The 18,280-nt window shown below is 31.2% G+C and overlaps 1 protein-coding gene across 1 annotated transcript in view; it reads left to right on the top strand.

The window, feature by feature from the left end:
* LOC111004382 (GTPase-activating Rap/Ran-GAP domain-like protein 3) overlaps nt 1-18,280 on the top strand; it is a 46,095-nt gene that overhangs the window by 23,217 nt on the left and 4,598 nt on the right. The window contains exons 3-21 of the mRNA XM_022275394.2: nt 1,145-1,240; nt 2,252-2,333; nt 4,201-4,304; nt 4,727-4,858; nt 5,732-5,858; nt 6,340-6,438; nt 7,821-7,924; nt 10,453-10,558; nt 11,122-11,264; nt 11,876-11,998; nt 12,609-12,768; nt 13,290-13,430; nt 13,996-14,262; nt 14,605-14,714; nt 15,517-15,630; nt 16,099-16,210; nt 16,552-16,641; nt 17,375-17,496; nt 17,828-17,973. Of these exons, the coding sequence (XP_022131086.1) occupies nt 1,145-1,240; nt 2,252-2,333; nt 4,201-4,304; nt 4,727-4,858; nt 5,732-5,858; nt 6,340-6,438; nt 7,821-7,924; nt 10,453-10,558; nt 11,122-11,264; nt 11,876-11,998; nt 12,609-12,768; nt 13,290-13,430; nt 13,996-14,262; nt 14,605-14,714; nt 15,517-15,630; nt 16,099-16,210; nt 16,552-16,641; nt 17,375-17,496; nt 17,828-17,973 (2,378 nt within the window). The remainder of the gene's footprint in view (nt 1-1,144; nt 1,241-2,251; nt 2,334-4,200; nt 4,305-4,726; nt 4,859-5,731; nt 5,859-6,339; nt 6,439-7,820; nt 7,925-10,452; nt 10,559-11,121; nt 11,265-11,875; nt 11,999-12,608; nt 12,769-13,289; nt 13,431-13,995; nt 14,263-14,604; nt 14,715-15,516; nt 15,631-16,098; nt 16,211-16,551; nt 16,642-17,374; nt 17,497-17,827; nt 17,974-18,280) is intronic.

Below are 18,280 nucleotides of genomic sequence, written 5' to 3'. Positions count from 1 at the left end.
TGTGGTATTTAAGAAAATATAATATACATGTGTTTAATGAAAAACCACTGAAACCACATTCTAGTCCCTTGTGTAAGATGTTTTTCAATTTGTGAAGGTAAATTGAGCTTCGGGACGGAAATGAGATGTCGGGTGAAATTCGATTTTATCGGGCATAAGTTCAAATATGAATTTGTGTCAAAATCAACATGTACAACAATAACCTTACAGTAATAGGGTGTACTTTTATCTAATTTTACGTTAGTTTCCATTTGGTTGGATTACAAAATTTCAAAAACGTATTTTTCCGTATTCAAATTCAAATCAAGTCATCAGATGGAGGATCTGCGTTTGCTGCGTGCAAAAAATCTCAAAAATCGACGTGTCATATTGGAAAGTTTAACCATATTCGGCTTTATTAGGTATAAATTTAAATGTGTATGCTACGTACGTCATTAGACGAGGGAAACTATATTCTAACCTGGTATTTAAATCTATGTAAATATGTGTCGTATATTTTCAGGTAATATATACAAGTACCTGGATATATACATTCTAACCATATCTGTCAAACAGAGTAAAGAGGTTTCTTACAAAGATTTATAATAAAAGAAGTAGATTGCTATAATCCCATACCTTGTTGAAAGTAATTTGCAACTACAATTATTTTAGTCTGCATTTCGGTTTTACACAATGAAATAATTTTAGCAAATTACATTCAGCACGAACTAGGTTAATGATGTAAATAATTACTATTTAAAAATATAGTTATTAATTACAGTACGCGTACACTTAATAAATTTTCAGTGTTGTTCGTTACCACGGAGATACGTAATGAGTTACAGTTTTTTCTAACGCTACAACTTATTTAACTTATTTAACGCTACAAATATTGTGATTTTATTGCCAAAAACCTCCATAGTGAGGCAACAAGTATTAGTTACCTTTTCCCTTTGAGTTCCAATCTAGAGCTGGAGTGGATATGTGTTTGGGCGCATTCTAAGAGCCTTATAGTATAGACATTTTACGCTTACTTCTACTTCTACAGATATGATTAATTTTTAAACTTTGTTCTTTATAATATTGGTTTTTAATGACTACATCTACTAGTTATTGTGAAAAAAATACCTGAATATAAAACTCATGCTTAACGTATTGATTACAGTTATCTGCAACCGCTGGAGAGATTGGTGGCGCGGTTGACACGATCATCCGTCGCTATCGACTTGAAAACGGGAACTCACTTGGCGAGAAGGATGAGGTAAATTACGTTATGTATCTATGATTTACACTGGAATGTCTGTATCATATTTATAATAGGCAACTAGGTGATGAGCCTTTTTGTCCTGATCCACGCTGTCGACTTTTTAGTTCTAAGGCATGCCGGTCTCCTCAGGTTTTCCTTTTCAAAGACTAGCAACACTAAGATTAGAAAATATTGAAATGAAAATTTATCAGGACAATTTTTAAATACAATAGCTGTTAATTGCATCTTCACTCGCGCTTGTTTGCTTAAAACTCTGATCATGACAGGTTTTTACGCAACCCTATTTCTCTTGTTTTATCCTTAAAAGATAGAAATTTTATCAGTCCTGCTACAGGGTTCGAAAGTTTTAGTCAAACTTTCGGAACCTTTTTAGACTATGTATTGGTAAAACAGAACAGATATGTATGATAGATTATCATTATTTACGGATTGTTCCTGGCAGGTATTTTTAACACATTCATTCGTAGGAAATATATTTTCCTCATATGAAAGACATGGTTGTCATTTCGAATCAAGCCCGTCGTGTAACGTGGGACAATCTGGACATAATAAACACAGATTGCTTTCACAGATACGAGTATATTTCTTTGGTATATTCTGCTGGTTTTCATCAAAATTTGTAAAAGCTTGTACTGTTTAGTTAGTGCCAGTACATAAAGAGAAATACATTCGGAAAGTGTTTTAATGTTCTCAAGTACGTATTAAAATAAAAATGGTAGATTTTCTCAAACAAGATTACGTGATCCTACATTTAAATATTTAGTGAAATTAATATATTCATAAACTGATTGAAGTGACGAAACCTTTCATTAAAGTTAGATCTCAGAATTAATATACCTAACGTTAAAAACTTTTTACAGCTTAATATACTTTTTCAAAGTATAGATGAGGAATTATTATTAACTTGGTATAGTTATTTATGTAATAATAAATAAATTAAAATTATTTTCCCTTTTACAATTTTTACTCTAATTCACAGATTTCAATTATGATTATATTTTTCAGTTATTTGGACCTCCAAGTGCTCCGGTACTCGAGAACCCTGAATTTCAAACGCGGTGGTACTTCAAATATTTTCTCGGAAAAAGTGAGTACTTATTGTGTACTTAGAACGATGTAATTTCATGCTTACTTAGAACATAACATATGTGCTTCCATCTGCAAAGGCTTTCAAATAAAATATTTAAAAAAATAAATTAAATATTCATGAGTTTTACTGACTTTTTAGCTGATTATTATGTATAAGAGGTACTTAACCTTTTAACTTCAATGTTATTCCATCCTGAAGAATAGGAATATACCTGTGAACCTGAGATTAACAAACCTCATCCCACAAAATCGAGCAATTTAATAAAGGAATATTTTAATATACAACACGGAAAGCGTTTATAATATCTTTTAAAATTACACTTTACTTTTGTGTGCACAAACACAAACTGAAGCACGTCACATTACATAGGAAGAATTAATATATTTAAACAAAAAAATAAATTTAAACATAATTTCAAAAAGTATAATTTTTCTCGTTAATACTTTGTTGTTCCTGAAAGCAAAAGTACTGAATCAGACTTTTTTTTGTCAAACATTGTTTCTGCTGTGATGAAAATAAAGTTGAGATAGTAATTTAGTTAAGATTTATTTTATCATGAAACATAAAATATATACGGAATGGCGACCATTAACATTGAGTGTAAAACGCGTTATCACTTTTCATGTGATCCTCCAGAATTTACTATAAAAAAAATCTTCTGAACATTATACATTATATTTCAAAGACAATAAAAAGTTCTTTATCCAAAGTAAAATACTACGCATTTCTATCGTGACACTTTTAAAGCCTTATGAATTGCAGATTTAAAAAATTCGCTATTCGAGAGCGAGTCGTCAAGGTCTGTTATAATGCTACTCAAGTACAAAGTATCTGTAACACACAAAAGAAAGGGTTATTATATAGTCAGTTTAATGGGAATTGTGGTTTATATGAAGTTGTTGTTGTTTCAGAATATATTGTAATAAAAACGGGTAGTTACTCTACTAGTAGTTATCATTTAGACTAAGGTACTGATAACATGTGTTATTTCGAATTAATAAACAATTGTATTGATCATTTTAATTTATAAGATTATAAAGGGTTTTATTCAAAACAGTATTTTTTAATTATTATATCATCGTAGCGTAGACGTGTTCTTGCTGAAATTGTTTTTTATTATTTATAATTCCGTATTTTTCTATGCTCGTTGATTTGTTGGTTGTGTGGTGATTTCGAAATCATGTAATCAAATATATACCAGATTCAGAGCAACTTAATTTTCTTTTTAAAATCGTAATGCATTGTTTCTTTTTTTTAACGTTCATAAGTGTACATTATGTTACCTATATGAATAAATGATTTTTGATTTGATTAGGATTGTATTTAAGAAATGTTTAAACAAACAAAAAATCCTAATTTATGCCAAACGCAGAGATAAAACAATTCATCTGAGTAAGAATTATGAGATATATTTTTAAAAATAGGTGGAGAACAATTTGAGATCATGGTCATCAATCTTCTTAGTCCTCCCATTAGCTGTGGCATTCTAATTTTATGGCTCATTATCATAAAAACGTATTTCATTTTTTTTGACGTAATTGTCTTGCGCGATATAATTTTTTAGTTAAATTTGAATGCTGTTACAACGGCATTACACCCAAAAACTGGGTGTAAATTATCATATCAGGTATTGCAAGACTTGCGTTAGCGTTAGTATTAATATGGTAGTTAAGTAACAAAAATAAATTAATTATATTTTGTGAATAATATGGCTAAGTCCTTAATAAACAACAAAATATTAATGAGCTCATTAAAACTTGAATATTCTGAATATCCACGTCGTCTTTTACGACCGAATACGAGACGAATCAGTTTAATTTGACAAAGTTATCTGGCAGAAGCTAGTAAAGATTAATTGTTCCAGTGCATCAAAACTACATTGGAGTAGATGGCGCACGTGAACCATATCTTCTAAGCGTTGTACAGGAAGGGGCCGGACTTTTACGAGCAATCCTCTTTAATAAAATGGTCTGTATACTTTTTATTCCTCATTTCTGCAACATATTACTTATAAGAACACTGTAATAAAGTGTCATAAATAAAAAAAATATTTTTACGTTTATTACAACAGCTATAGTTTTAAATATGTATTTTCCTCTTATTGTGTGCGCCTCTTCATTATTAAAGATCGTGTCTTGTTTTTTCCTTAATAAAAATTATATATTTTTATTAAGGAAAATTTTATTCGTTATAATCGTTAAATTACTTCTAAGTAAAAGATATCTTCATGCTACGGTTATACGTAGCACCCTCTACGAACTATGAAATCTTAAAACTTCATTAGATAAATAAATATGCTGCAATCGATTATATAATTAAATAAAATCACACAATCTCCAGAAAGGATAAGGATAAATTACATCTAGACTTTAACTAACACTTTTTAACAGGGCGCACACAAAATTTATTTACCAGCGAGTGCTTGGAGTGGCGGAGGAGGCCAAACCCCAACGAGGCCGACCCTTAAACAGATCCTATCGCAGTTCACAGCCATTGAGAAAATCGATAAAATGCCCAGAGAGGTGATTAACTTTCACTTTTGCTAACATAAATCTTAAAGCAGTGTCAATCAATTTTTGTCTAATTTTATACGAAAGTTATATTTCATTCATCTGATAATAATTGATTTAATTATCAAAAGCTATTAAAATAACATAAAAATTTGAATTAAAAGATTATTTTATATATTTAATTTCCCTTCGGAAACTCTAAAAACGTCTACTATAAAAGATTGTAATTATTAAATTTATGCTATGTTTATACGATACTCCGTAGCAATGTCTACGGATCCACGTCAGGGAATTGAATTACAAAACTTGCCATTACAAAGAAATTTTTATTTTTAAATTATTGTTATATTTAAAAAAGACGGCGGAGGCTATTAATTCCAACGTGTAATTATTTTTTAAAACAATCTACATAGTCGCGGTGTCAAATGATTGGAATTTGTAATGAATAGGTCCCAACTTTTAAAAAAGAGCCTAATATGATCTTCATAATGGAGTATGTAATACACAATCTATAGAAATAAGATATATTGTTATTTAATACTCTTCAATGCATTTTGAATGACGTTCAATTTTTTAAAAGGAATTTATTAAATGAAATTATTTTCATATGTATTCTTATTTTAATTTAGCTCACTTTTAGAAAAAAATATGTATAAATTATTGGTGCATATGCATAAACGTGATGCAGGGTACAATGTTATTTCTTTTTTTATATAGAACAGGGGCAAACGGGCAGGAGGCTCACCTGATGTTAAATGATACCGCTGCCCATGGACACTCTCATAATACTTTAAAATTTCGTAAAACCTGAAACTATAAAATTATTGTATTAACAACGTTATATAACATAACGACATTAAGTAAAGCACGTTGTTGTGTGTTAAGATAACGTGCCCGGAACTACAAAAGGACATATTGTTACTTGAAGAACAGGAGGGGTCTGTGAATTTCAAGATTGGTGTCGTTATAATGAACCCCGGACAGAGGACTGACGACGAAATGCTGTCTAATGGTAATTGTTTTCTTTTACCTTAGTAGACTGAAACAGGAAAAATGTTTTATGTAATCAAAACATACAAGAAACGTGTTGCATTAGATTTTAATTTGTAAATTTATTTGATGGTAATCATATGATTATTACTTTATGTACATAAATTATGAAAATTTTATCTAATTTACAAAATAATTGAAATATTTTTTTTTAATAAAACAAATTTTAAGAGTACAGTTAAGTCGTGCAGTTCGTTATTTTTAAACTTAATTTATACTATTACTTTTTAAATCAAAATCTAAGTTTGACTTTAATAAATTGAAAATCCTTGTTTTTATATAATTATGTAATTAATAAATTTGTAAACAAACTATTCGTTTAAAACCGCCTTTAGATAGTCTTATTTACGAAAATTTTTTATTGAATATTTAATTTAATTTAAATCGAAAATGCTTAAGCCATTTCTAATCCTATTGTAAATTACATAAAAGCTCTATTTCAGAAAAAGGTAACGCGAAATGGGACAAATTTATTTCACTTTTGGGCGACAAAATTCGATTAAGAGGATGGAACCGGTTTCGCGGGGGCTTGGATGTCAAAGGTAGGCAATATTTTATGGACACACTAAATAATGCTAGGCCCAACTAATTGGGTAAGAAACGTAACTTATTCTAAAAAGTTCCTACAACGCTGTTTATTGGTAAATTAAAATTATTTAGATGATTAATATAGTTACCTTAATTTGTCAATGTTTGGTGTCAAATGTATCGTTTTCTATATGTATATTTATAGATGGCTAAAATTGTTATCAGGATCTTAATAATTCTTAAATCCCAGTGATACTGTTTTATAGTAACATTAATATATGTATGATGTGTTAGTGGTATATGTGTTATAAATAAGTGTGAAAATTCAAAAATATAAAAAAGTTGTTATTAGGCTATGTTAAAAGTTAAATCTATCAATTTATTTACATTTTATTTGTTTTCGCTGCTGCTAAAGGCAAATATTTTTACGAATTTTGCGTTGATCTTAAAGATTATTTACTTAGTATACGTTCGATAAATTGATATAACTCGGAAATATTTATCTAAGGGTTTTCCAAATGTGATATAAATAAAGCTGTTATCGTAAAAAGCAATTTAGTATTATATGATAGAGATAAAAGTAAATCGTTTATTGTATTGTTCTCTTGTAGTGTTTTGTAAATACTGTAATAAACATACCTAGGTAACACTGAATATGTTGAGAAAATGAAACAACTTAATGTAGAATGTCAATACTTTTATTGTTTTACGAAATAATCTCCGTTTCACTCTGCACTTCGTCGCATTCGATGGAACCGCTGATAAAAGCAGCGGGCCCATTCTCCCGTAGGGATATTTTCTTTGGTATTTTCGTACGTTTTCACTGCATCTTCAGGGCTCGTAAAGCGAATACCTCGAATTTTATCTTTAGCTCTTTGGAATAAATGAAAGTTGCCAGGTCAGGACCGTATGGCGGATGACTCTTTATATCGACACCTGCCATAGTCAAATATTCAACAGTCCGTGTTGCGGAGTGATTTGAGGGCGCTGTTGTCGATTTTTTTCCAAGACAACAGGCAAACAGAAATCATATAAAAACACCACTAGCAATGTCCGTAAGAAAACAGTGGGCTAGAACCCTTAAGGCTTAGCTTAAGAGTTTTGTAAGTTTTTCGTGATTAACTTTATTTTGCAAATAGGCAAGCCCATTAGTTCATAGCCGGAATTCTAACTTGGATGAGGACATGGACACGGATAAAGGTCGGATGCTCAAGCTATAAGGACATGGGCAAGGACAAGGGCTCATGCTATTTGCGTTATCCTAACAAAAAGCTGATATTAGTATCATATATGTCTTTAGTAGAATATTAAACAAAAAATACAAATAAATCCATCCTAAAACATTGTACCAAACCCATTATTAGTTGAAATATCTATCTAATTATTATTCCCGCAGGTGACATGACAGGCAGCCATTCCATTTACACGATGCACCAAGGACACGAAATTATGTTTCATGTATCAACAATGTTGCCTTTTTCTAAGGACAATAGACAACAGGTCAGTCTAATATATGCAGCACGTACAGTATGCACAGGGATATGTAGGAAAACACCTGTACACTGCCAATCGCACCACGGCTTCATTGTTTCAAAATGTACAGTTATTTTATTTTGAAGTGTCAAAACCTCAATTAAATTCATGCAGTAAGTTTAAGAAAATTTGTGGCAATAATCTTTGTTCTTGACATTATCACCTCCAATCAGTTGTATAACAAAGTGAAACGTCAATTCGATAAAAATAAATTTGAAATAGATTTCTATAAGAGTATTAGTATAAAAGTTGATTTAATCTCCTAAATTATTTGGTAATCAACCAAAATCTATTATCGTATCTTGATAAACCATAGTAAATCGCCTTCTTTCCTGTTTACAGTCTCCTCCGATAACACATTTATTACGTTCCTCGAATAAAGAAACCTTTTAAGATAATTCCTGTTTATGGAAATGAGTCGGCTTATTACCATCAAAGTTATTATTAACAGATTCAGAAATATTTTCAGGGAAGCGGAAACTCAACAAAAACAGGGTCGACAAACCGTTGTTTGCGCTTTTCACCTATTTTCGATACAAAACTTTTAAAAGCTTTGTCTCTAGCTATTAATTTAATTTTAAAGTTGTATGTATGTGTAGTTGGTGGGTTTCTGTAAGTCATGCTTTTAGAAAAGATTAACTGACCGTTTTAAATCTGTGCTGACTAAAATTACTTATAACGCACAAGGTTCGATAATAATTAATACAATGGTAACTAACCACTCTAACTCTCAAAACTATTAAAAAATGTTTGTTAATTTACACATAGTCCCATTACAGTGTAACAACAAACATGAATAAACCAGACAGTATTCCATTCATGTCAATTTGACAGATGGTACCGTAACGGATCATTGGTCATCAGGTGAAATGGAAATCCCGCAATTAGTCTAATTAATTCACGGTTCTATCAAGCATTTCAACGATTTTTGGATGATTGATTTGCGTGAATCAATTAATAAGTAATATAATATTCAGGAAACATTACTTAAGTGAATGTTTAATAAATTAAAATCGACTGTTACATAAAACTAATACTAAGCCAATAAAAATAATACTTATAACTATAAATCTTATATATAATGTATATTACATATTTACAAAACTAAACTGATTTGTCCACGAGGTAAACAAAATATCGCGATGTTACTTTGTCACATTTTTTGACAAAAAAATGACGTTAAATTTTAAGTTATTATTTAAAACTTTAAGTAGCGATAATTATTTAAGATACAACTACTTACGTAGATCGAAATCATTTGTCTAAATAACAATTTAATATTATGCATAATTTTTAGTTTATTTGTTTGTTGTTACAGTATACGCTTTCAAAGGTTTATATTTAGATCGAAATTTGTAGAATGTATTATTTAGTTTAGAAAGTTTTGTTTAGTTTTACAATATTCGATACAACGTGGGCGAGATTTTGTAAATTATATTTGTACATAATGTAATATAATACACAAACTTCGGGTTCGGGTTTTAAATCTAAAACGGAATGAATTTAAACTAGAACAGCCAAGCGCGGTACTTACAAATCGCTTTTCATTTGTTACGTACTTACGTCCACAAAACGTATCACGATATACAATCTTGATCACAATCACGAATGCTTTACTTCACAGAGAAATAGTGGATTCCTGTAACTTGATTTGAGTTTCATTCATTTATCTTGTTACGTTACATTTGTGTCCTGAAAAATAAACTTTTGTACGGATGACGATAAGTTCCAGTCAGGAATGAGTTTTCTTTCGCAGTAATTAAACTGCAACGGCTAGCATGTGTAATTGTGGCAATACAAATATACATACAACAGCAAATGTGTGATTACTAGAAAACTAAAAAAAATCTTATGTAATGATTAGCGGATAATGTTTTCCAAGACAATGTATATATTGTCTTGTTAAAACAAGCATATAAAGTACAGTCGGTTGGTCACACTCGTTTATTTATAGAATTGTAATCGCAAAAGGATGATATTTATCAAACAAAAGGTGTGTAACTATCTTTACCAATACTATAAAGTAATAAAATTGTTTAATGCAATTAAATGGATATTAAAAATGAAGTAAATACTAAAAGATAAAACGTTCCAAGGCTTGGCTTGTGATTATCATGTGTTTTATTCCATAATATGTGTTCCCGTTTCCAAGCTAACTAAGTAACCGAGACAATGGGTTTACAGGCTACAATTTAGTCCAATGTTAATACCTGGCATAAAATTTAATGCCATTTATAAACTTTCCTGTCTACGAATTAACGTGCCATATAATAAACCTGCCCCTTTAGTTATATTTTATATAATAAGAATGCTTGCTTTCAAAGTATGTATTGTATGAAATATTTTTTAATATTCGTACTAACAAAATATTGTTAGTTTTTTCAAACATTATTTTGTGTAGCGAAAAAGAGGAAACAAACACAACCACCATTGACCTTCACAAGCACATGTTTGAACTTTGAACAATGTTTGTATGTAATTGGTATTGTTCATAGTTGGAGAGGAAGCGCCATATTGGGAACGATATTGTCAACATAGTGTTCACTGACGACGCCGCACACAACACTTTCAACCCCCAATGTGTGAAGAGCCACTTTACACGTATCCTTTTTAAAGAGTAAAGATAGTTGTTTAGTCTATTTATTTTTTAATTAATTTTACACAATTTTGAATAAATTATACTTATATAAATATGGATTTGAATTTGGGTTGCTCTTTTATATAAAACTACCAGTTTCCCCGGTGTTAATCGTTAAAGTACCGTCATAAGTCTCAGTACAACTGGCCCTTACTTTACGGTAAATAGTAGTTAAAGTAAATATATAGTTGAATATTAATATATAGTTGTTAATTTTAAATATGTATATGAATTACAGTTTCACGAAAATTTGTTTGAGTTTCGTTTTGAAATCACAGACAAAATCGACGCTATTTCCTCAATAGCAAATTTACCTTGTGATTCCCAAACGTATATTAACGTTAGTAAACAGCGATTGATTTTAATTTAGCGTGTGGAATCTTAATAATAAATATGTATACAGGGAAAACATTTTTATACATTATATGAGACTGACAATATAACAAAATTGATTCCATAAATCAAATTAATTAATCAACACATTACACAAAATGACGACACGTTCATTTTCTTACAAGACAATCAGATATATTTGCCGTAGTATCTGAGGTGGAGGGTGAAGGGTACAGGCTGAGCGTGTACACAGATGACACGGTGCCCCCGTTCGGCCCCTCACTCCCCTGCCCACCAATATTCAGCGACCCTCAACTCTTTAGGGAATTCCTTTTGGTAATCTTGGCATATTTATATCACTATTTATTTCCGTTTCAATACCACTTTACATATTTTTATAGAAAGAAAACTAATCTAAGTAATACAGGTAGCGTAAAGTATTGCATCTCTATGTTTTAAAGATTTCATATTAATTATATATTTTATGGAATTCTAATAGTGGTTTAATATTGTCGTTTTTTGATCGTTCTATAATTTTATGGTGCCTTTGAAGTTAACTAGATAATCCTGAATACGATTTTCATAATTAACGGGTAGGGTTCACAGAAAGCTCTCCTACAAATAAATATCAACAAAACGGGCGCTGAAATGTGTTTGTTTACACAGTAAGATTACATAATGTTGTATAACTTTTAGCTCTGAGCTACAACGTTGCTTCTGGAGAAACGATATGTATTTATTTCTCTTTATAAAGTACAGAACCCTTATTGTCTATGTGTAAAACTAAGAAAACAGTCCTAGTCTATAAAAATAGACCGATAAAAATATTATTAAATGAAATATGTGTGACTTATTTAAGTGTCCTCACTAAACTGGTTTAATATCACATAGTGTGCAATAGTAACTTTAATATGAAAGCTCGTTATATTACAAACATTTTGGTTTAGGTAAAACTAATGAATGGAGAGAAGGCTGCATTTCAAACGCCAACGTTCGCTCTAAAGAGGCAAAGAACATTGGACACATTAATTAGAGATATTTATGCAGAACATTGTTCCGACCACAAAGTGGTAAGTAATTTTAACCAAACAAAATATACACACTTTTGCTTATATTTTACGACCGAATATTATATAATATAATAAAATAGTATAAAACAAAGTCGCTTTCTCTGTCCCTATGTCCCTTTGTATCTTTAAATCTTTGAAACTACTGTGTGGAGTGGAGAAGTACTGTTATTTTTGAGGTTTCTAATGTGAGTTCGTAAATAATTTCATTTTTTCCGCTTACATTGCAAACGCAGGCCCTACGAGTTTTATCAAAATAATGTACTAAGTATTGTACACATTGAAAAGATCTGCTAAGCTGCGAAGCTGGGGTGGGTCACTAGTATTATATAAACGTTAAACAAAAAAATATATATTACTCGTATTGCCTTTCGTTTCAGATACACCGCCCGTTGCACAAATTTAGGTATCCCTCTACGTTGAAGTACAAATTAAAAATTAAGTAGATTAAGAAAAATAATAACAATTATTAACGAGAAAGAAAGAGAACCAATGGCGAGACCTAAAAGGTTGCTTTTAAGTCATACATAGGGTTATTAATGTTTTCTACCCTAAACCATTTATGCTAAGAACCAAAATAAGTTTGACCTATTGCATGAATATACGTTTCCAGCCAATGTTATCTCGGCGTGCCCTATCAGACGTGTGGTCAGGCGGGGCAGGGGCAGGAGGCGCGGGCGCAGCACGTACCGAACGATTTCTTCACGTGGGACAGGCACTAAAGCTGGATGCTGTGTTAAGAGGCGATGCACCTACCAGCCTTGTGTCTACAGGTATGTTTAGGATTTTATACGTACCAGTATAAGTATTAGTATATAAAACAATTTGTATAGGTTAATAAAATTTCTTGATGACAATGGCTTCGTTAATGGAGCTAAAGTGTAATTCCTTCCTCGTCTCTAGTGGGTTATGAGAACCTGGCGAGAGGTCAATCCTCTCACACGACGTGTATAGGTGATATGAAAATTTGTTTCTACAAATAAGTGACTAAAAACTAATTTTTGGATCTAAGGCTTCGTCGAGATCATTCCTCCATCGTATAAGCTAGTTTTAAATTCGCACGTATAAAGTGCACAGCTGTTCATCAAACTTACGAGCTCGGGGTTAAGAGTTGCACACTGAAGCCCTTGGCCGATGCTCATATGATATAACTGTAGACGTAATACTGAGTAAACACTATAAAATCTTACGCAAAGTAGCAATTAACAAGAAACACGTTTCTTTAGTTTAATACTTAGGTTTTTATTCTTCTCTCAGACACTGCTATTTGCTTAACTATTTGTACTTGTTTCAGGCTCTGGGGGTTCCCGAAGAGCGCCCTGGGAGGGAAGGTTGTGGCGCGCGGCTCCGCTTCCCGCGTCCCCTGTTTGCGCTGAGCAACTCGATGAAAGCCGAGTGTTGCTCTCTACTACGTCAAATACTTATATTTTAGAAGGTAAGAGCATATACATATAGTTAGTATAGTTGATTGATATTCTTAAATAATAATCAACTCGGTGTCAATTAATTGAAAAGTATTGCAAAAGTAACAAGGTCACTTGTTTCAATTAATAATTTTTATATTTAAATAATATTTGACAATATACTTTCTTAGTATTATTTGTAACTATTTTGATAAAAGTTTTAGTAAAAAAATTTATCGGCAAAATAGAGGTATAGTCTAGACAGGTGTTAATCAATATTTTATCGCTTTTTCTTCATTTTATGTAGATGGAGCACTCTCATGTATGTCATAACGTTCGCTGGCACCATTTTATATTATGAACTCTGAATGTTACGAGTTTTAGTTCATGTTCTTTAGAGCAAAAATTTAAACATTTTTAATTTATTTATAAAACTATAAAAATGCATTTTCGCCAATGTATATTGTAACAGATTGTAATATATATATTCTTAAATACATGATAATTGATATTTACATAAATGTAAAGTAATAAATTTTAGTATCACTGTAGATGTCTTTAAATGAAAATAAATAGTTTTCATAATGTTTTATATAGAAAGTGGCACCACAAGAGTGGTACTACGGTGGGAAGGGTGTGTCCGATCCGCAAGGATAACAGAACGCGCTGGCCTATTCCGAGTCGGAGCCAGAGTTACCTCAGGAGGAGGTTCCACTACAGGCGGTGCGGGGGGTGCAGGTTTATATGCCTTACCAATACATGAACTATGTGCTGGGGCTTGGGCCATGCGGCCATTGCAAGATTGCAAACACGCGAGACTTCCTCGTACCAAGACTGCACATTTCTTTGATGTATTGGAACAAGGTAATTTTTACTAATTTTGTTTCAATAAATAAAACCTAATATATTATGTAGATATATATTATTCGTCTTATCCTTAAATATGTGATATTATTAATAATTAAATAGTATATTCCAGTTAAAGAGATTTTCATGACATGAATTTTACTCCTAATTCTAACTAAATTGAAATAATGAAATAAAATTAAAAATTTCATTAAAAAATTTTCGCTATCTCATCTTATATTTTCCTGACTTTAAAAGTTGTAATCAGAAATTAATAAAAAAATCACAATGAACTATTAGTACGTTTTGAACATATCTTTCATTTTGACCCTGTGTAATTTTGGGATCATAAATTTTCAGGTGAAAATGGTAAAACATTATTAGCGGTAGCAATAGGAAGAAGAATTCTACTTTTAGTTGAAGAGCCTAAGACTGAACATGAGATGGGCTTTGAATATACTCATGTCAAGGTAAGCATCTATTGCGATTAGTTTCTCAATGTATATGTAACTTTAATTATATACAACAAAAAATAATTTTACTAATTTTATAGCCGAAGATGAACACACAGCATAAACAGAAAGGTTTAAAAATTTAAGATATTAAAATATATTATATACATTTAACCAGTAGCAGGCCAGTCAGAACTTTGCTACTTTCCAAATTTTTGTACGGATCAGATCAGGTCCTGGAAAAAAGTTTTTTCGGGAAGTCTCGACAAATTGAAAATGGTAGGGAGGAGTGTAGGCAGGAGAAATCGTGGTCGCCTATGTGTTGGTCTGACCCAATTAAAACAATTATGGGTCTCAACATCCTATGTATATTTATCAAGTTGAGGATACAGTGGTGTGGAGACAGCAATTCACCGTATCGGTTGGGACAGTAATTAAGTCAACTATGAATTGCCCATTATTTATGTACGTCCACTTTCTGTTCTGTATGTAGCAGAAACTAAAAAGCTAGTAGCTCTAAAACCCATTAGTTCTAGGCCTTGTTTTTTTGGATATGTTTCCACATCATTTGTTTTTTCTAATAGGCAAGTTGGTGATTGACTTTTGTTCCTGACACACGCCGTCCATTTTTACGTTCGTATAAGCGAGTGTTGGGCACATCTATAGACATAAAAATGTACATTTAGACAGCATTTTTAATTAAATTATATTATAAATTTAATTTGATATAAAAAATGTTGATGATATGGTGTGCCTAAATTCCTTTTATAAGTGCAAAATTAACAAAAACCGTGTGAATTCTTATATCGATTTCTTACAGGATATTCAACTGAGTGAAACTCCAGTATTAATAAAGTTAATGGACGGCGAACTTCCCGTCACAGTGGTGGGTTACAAACATCATTGGGAGGTGCTGGAAACTAGTACAGGCCAGGTATTTTAATTAAAACTCATTTCTTCTTAATAACTTATAGATAATCATATATAATAAAAATAATAACTTATAGCTATCATACTTTATTTTATATAGATAATGAATATTTGATTGTATCAAGGTTTTCTTAATAAAATAAGTAAAGTGTTTATTTTGGCAAACGTATTTTTAACATGAACAACTTTTAAGGCTGTTATTAGAGCTTCCAAGACGAAACGATAATTATATTATTCACGTCGCAATCGTAAGGAGTCTACTTCTTTTACTAATATACTACTTAAATTATAATTCAATATATTCCTAACGGGATCCAGATGTGCAACTGACACTTTTAAGAAAATCATGACCGATTTATATAAAAAGTTGTATTAATAAAAATATGGGTAATATTTATAGTAGTTCATTGGTGCACAGCCGTGTATCGAACCTAGGGCTTTCGGATTTTTATAATATCTACTAATGTTACAGACAGTGAAACGTGTTGATGGTAGCGAAGAGAGCGGCCCTCGTCGCGGTGCTCTCGTTAACGCCTTAAGAATTGGAGACGATAGAGATGTACAACTATTACTATGTTATAATCGTAAGTAGATTATTTCAGGTCACACTGACTTAAGTAGTATTATTTTTAATAACTATATGTCTGTATTTAAAAAGGTTTCTGTAGTCTGTGACATAACGTCTATCCTCTTTCGTTCATCAGGCTTTCGTTATTTGTAATCACAAATAACGAAAGCCAAGAGATTACCTCAACACGCTCTAACATTTTATTTCTTTTTTATATTATTAAATATAACCTTGCCAACGCCTGGTACAATATACAATATATTTTTTTTATACAAAGGCGACCATTTATTACAAGTGTGTTTGTACCAGTTATATTGAACAAGAGAAAGAGTACTTAAAATTACTTTATTTCTTCAGACACATGTCACTTCGAGCGCTTGACAACAAAAGGCTTGGAGAGCGACAGCGAATACGACTTCCATTGGACCACTGTTCCTACAGCCGTTGGTACGTTTACTCCATTTATTACCGTGCACAGTATTAAAGGTAAAATACATTAGAAAAATATGTGATAAACAACTTTGCGTGTACACATTACATACAAATAGTTGACTTTATATGATTGCGTTATTACTTTGGGGCATGTATCAAAGCTTGCCAATACATTTTTTTGTTGCCAAAAATATGTAATGCTTACATTACGTCCTAACAAAAATCTTTATAAGTAATAATAAAATCAATTATACAGTAGGTACTTACAATTTTCTTACCTACATAGCAATAATAAAAATCAAGACCTATTGAAAAAGAGTACAAAATCGTAGCAATTGTTTAAAGAACTTAAGTTTATAACTTATTTTACATTGAATCAATCCTAGAGACACTAGAAGTCTTTAATACGTTCCTAATTCCTATCTCCCGCTTATCCGCAACTTTTAATACTGTATGGATGTCTCGTTCAAACTGTATTACAAACATGAATGACAATTTGTCATATATTTCCTACCTATCGTAAGTTTAAGTTTTTATTTACTTTTAATTACCAAATACCGTTAAGTATGTCAATAGTCAATATATATTATAAATAATATAAAAAGTGTTATAGGTTCATGTCCCTTCATTAATTTCTATATCCATTAATGCGCTATATAGGCAGTTGCAAATGCCGATCCGCTAAGAAAAAATTTGCCTGCGCCTCTACAAGATCTATGGACGATTCATGTGCAATTTATTCTTTCAGTGTGCGCGTTTCCCTACATAATGGCGTTCGCAGAAGACTTGTTAGAGATTCGTTTGGTGGCGAACGGATCATTGGTCCACGCAGCTTGCATCCCAGGCCTCAAAATTCTATGTGGAAAAAAGGTTAAAAAAAAAGAAATATCGTATTTTTAACTGCTTGTAAGAATCGACAACATTCTTATTACGAGCTGTTTATTTACTAATTTTATTATTTATATTAAAGCCCTTTTATAAATGCTTCCCAACAATGTTTAACATGATACTCAACCCTGGTTGTAAGTTTGATTCCTGGAGAATACTAAGAATCACTTTACAGTCTTGACATCAATGGTTAAATTTGTCTTTCATATTTTTATCCAAAAACACTGCATTATACTTACGCTGTGAGATATGTGATAATTAAACTATATTAACAATAACGGTGACATATTTATAAATTAATTGTTATATACAGGACATATTCTACGTGGCATGTGCCCCTGAATACGTCCCCTTGGGCCGAGATATAGACCCATGTCTCGGCAGACACGAGAACTACGAGCTAGTGAGGCAGATGAGCAAATGTGGTCCTTACTCTATAGACGACGACGATGATTATAAGTACGTATCGTTTTTCTATTAAAAATAGTGTGAAAAAATGTAGGTAACCTATAGATACATAACCTAATACATACATAACATAATGTTATAATATATTGCAAGGCACTGTACTGACATACGCATTTAGTGAATTAAATTTATAAACAAAATAAATAAGTACAATATAAAACGTATGTATGCATTTGTTTTTGTTTTAATAAATGATTATTTTGGCATCTAATTTTAAACCTATAAAAAAGTATAAGTACTAAAATCTTTCGTATCATTTCAAATAAAATTATAAAGTTAACATAGTTTGAATTAAATT

This window comes from Pieris rapae, chromosome 12, assembly GCF_905147795.1.
Source record: "Pieris rapae chromosome 12, ilPieRapa1.1, whole genome shotgun sequence".
NCBI classification, from domain to species: domain Eukaryota; kingdom Metazoa; phylum Arthropoda; class Insecta; order Lepidoptera; family Pieridae; genus Pieris; species Pieris rapae.
Note: the sequence above shows the minus strand (reverse complement) of the source record. Positions and strands in the feature narration are given on the sequence as shown.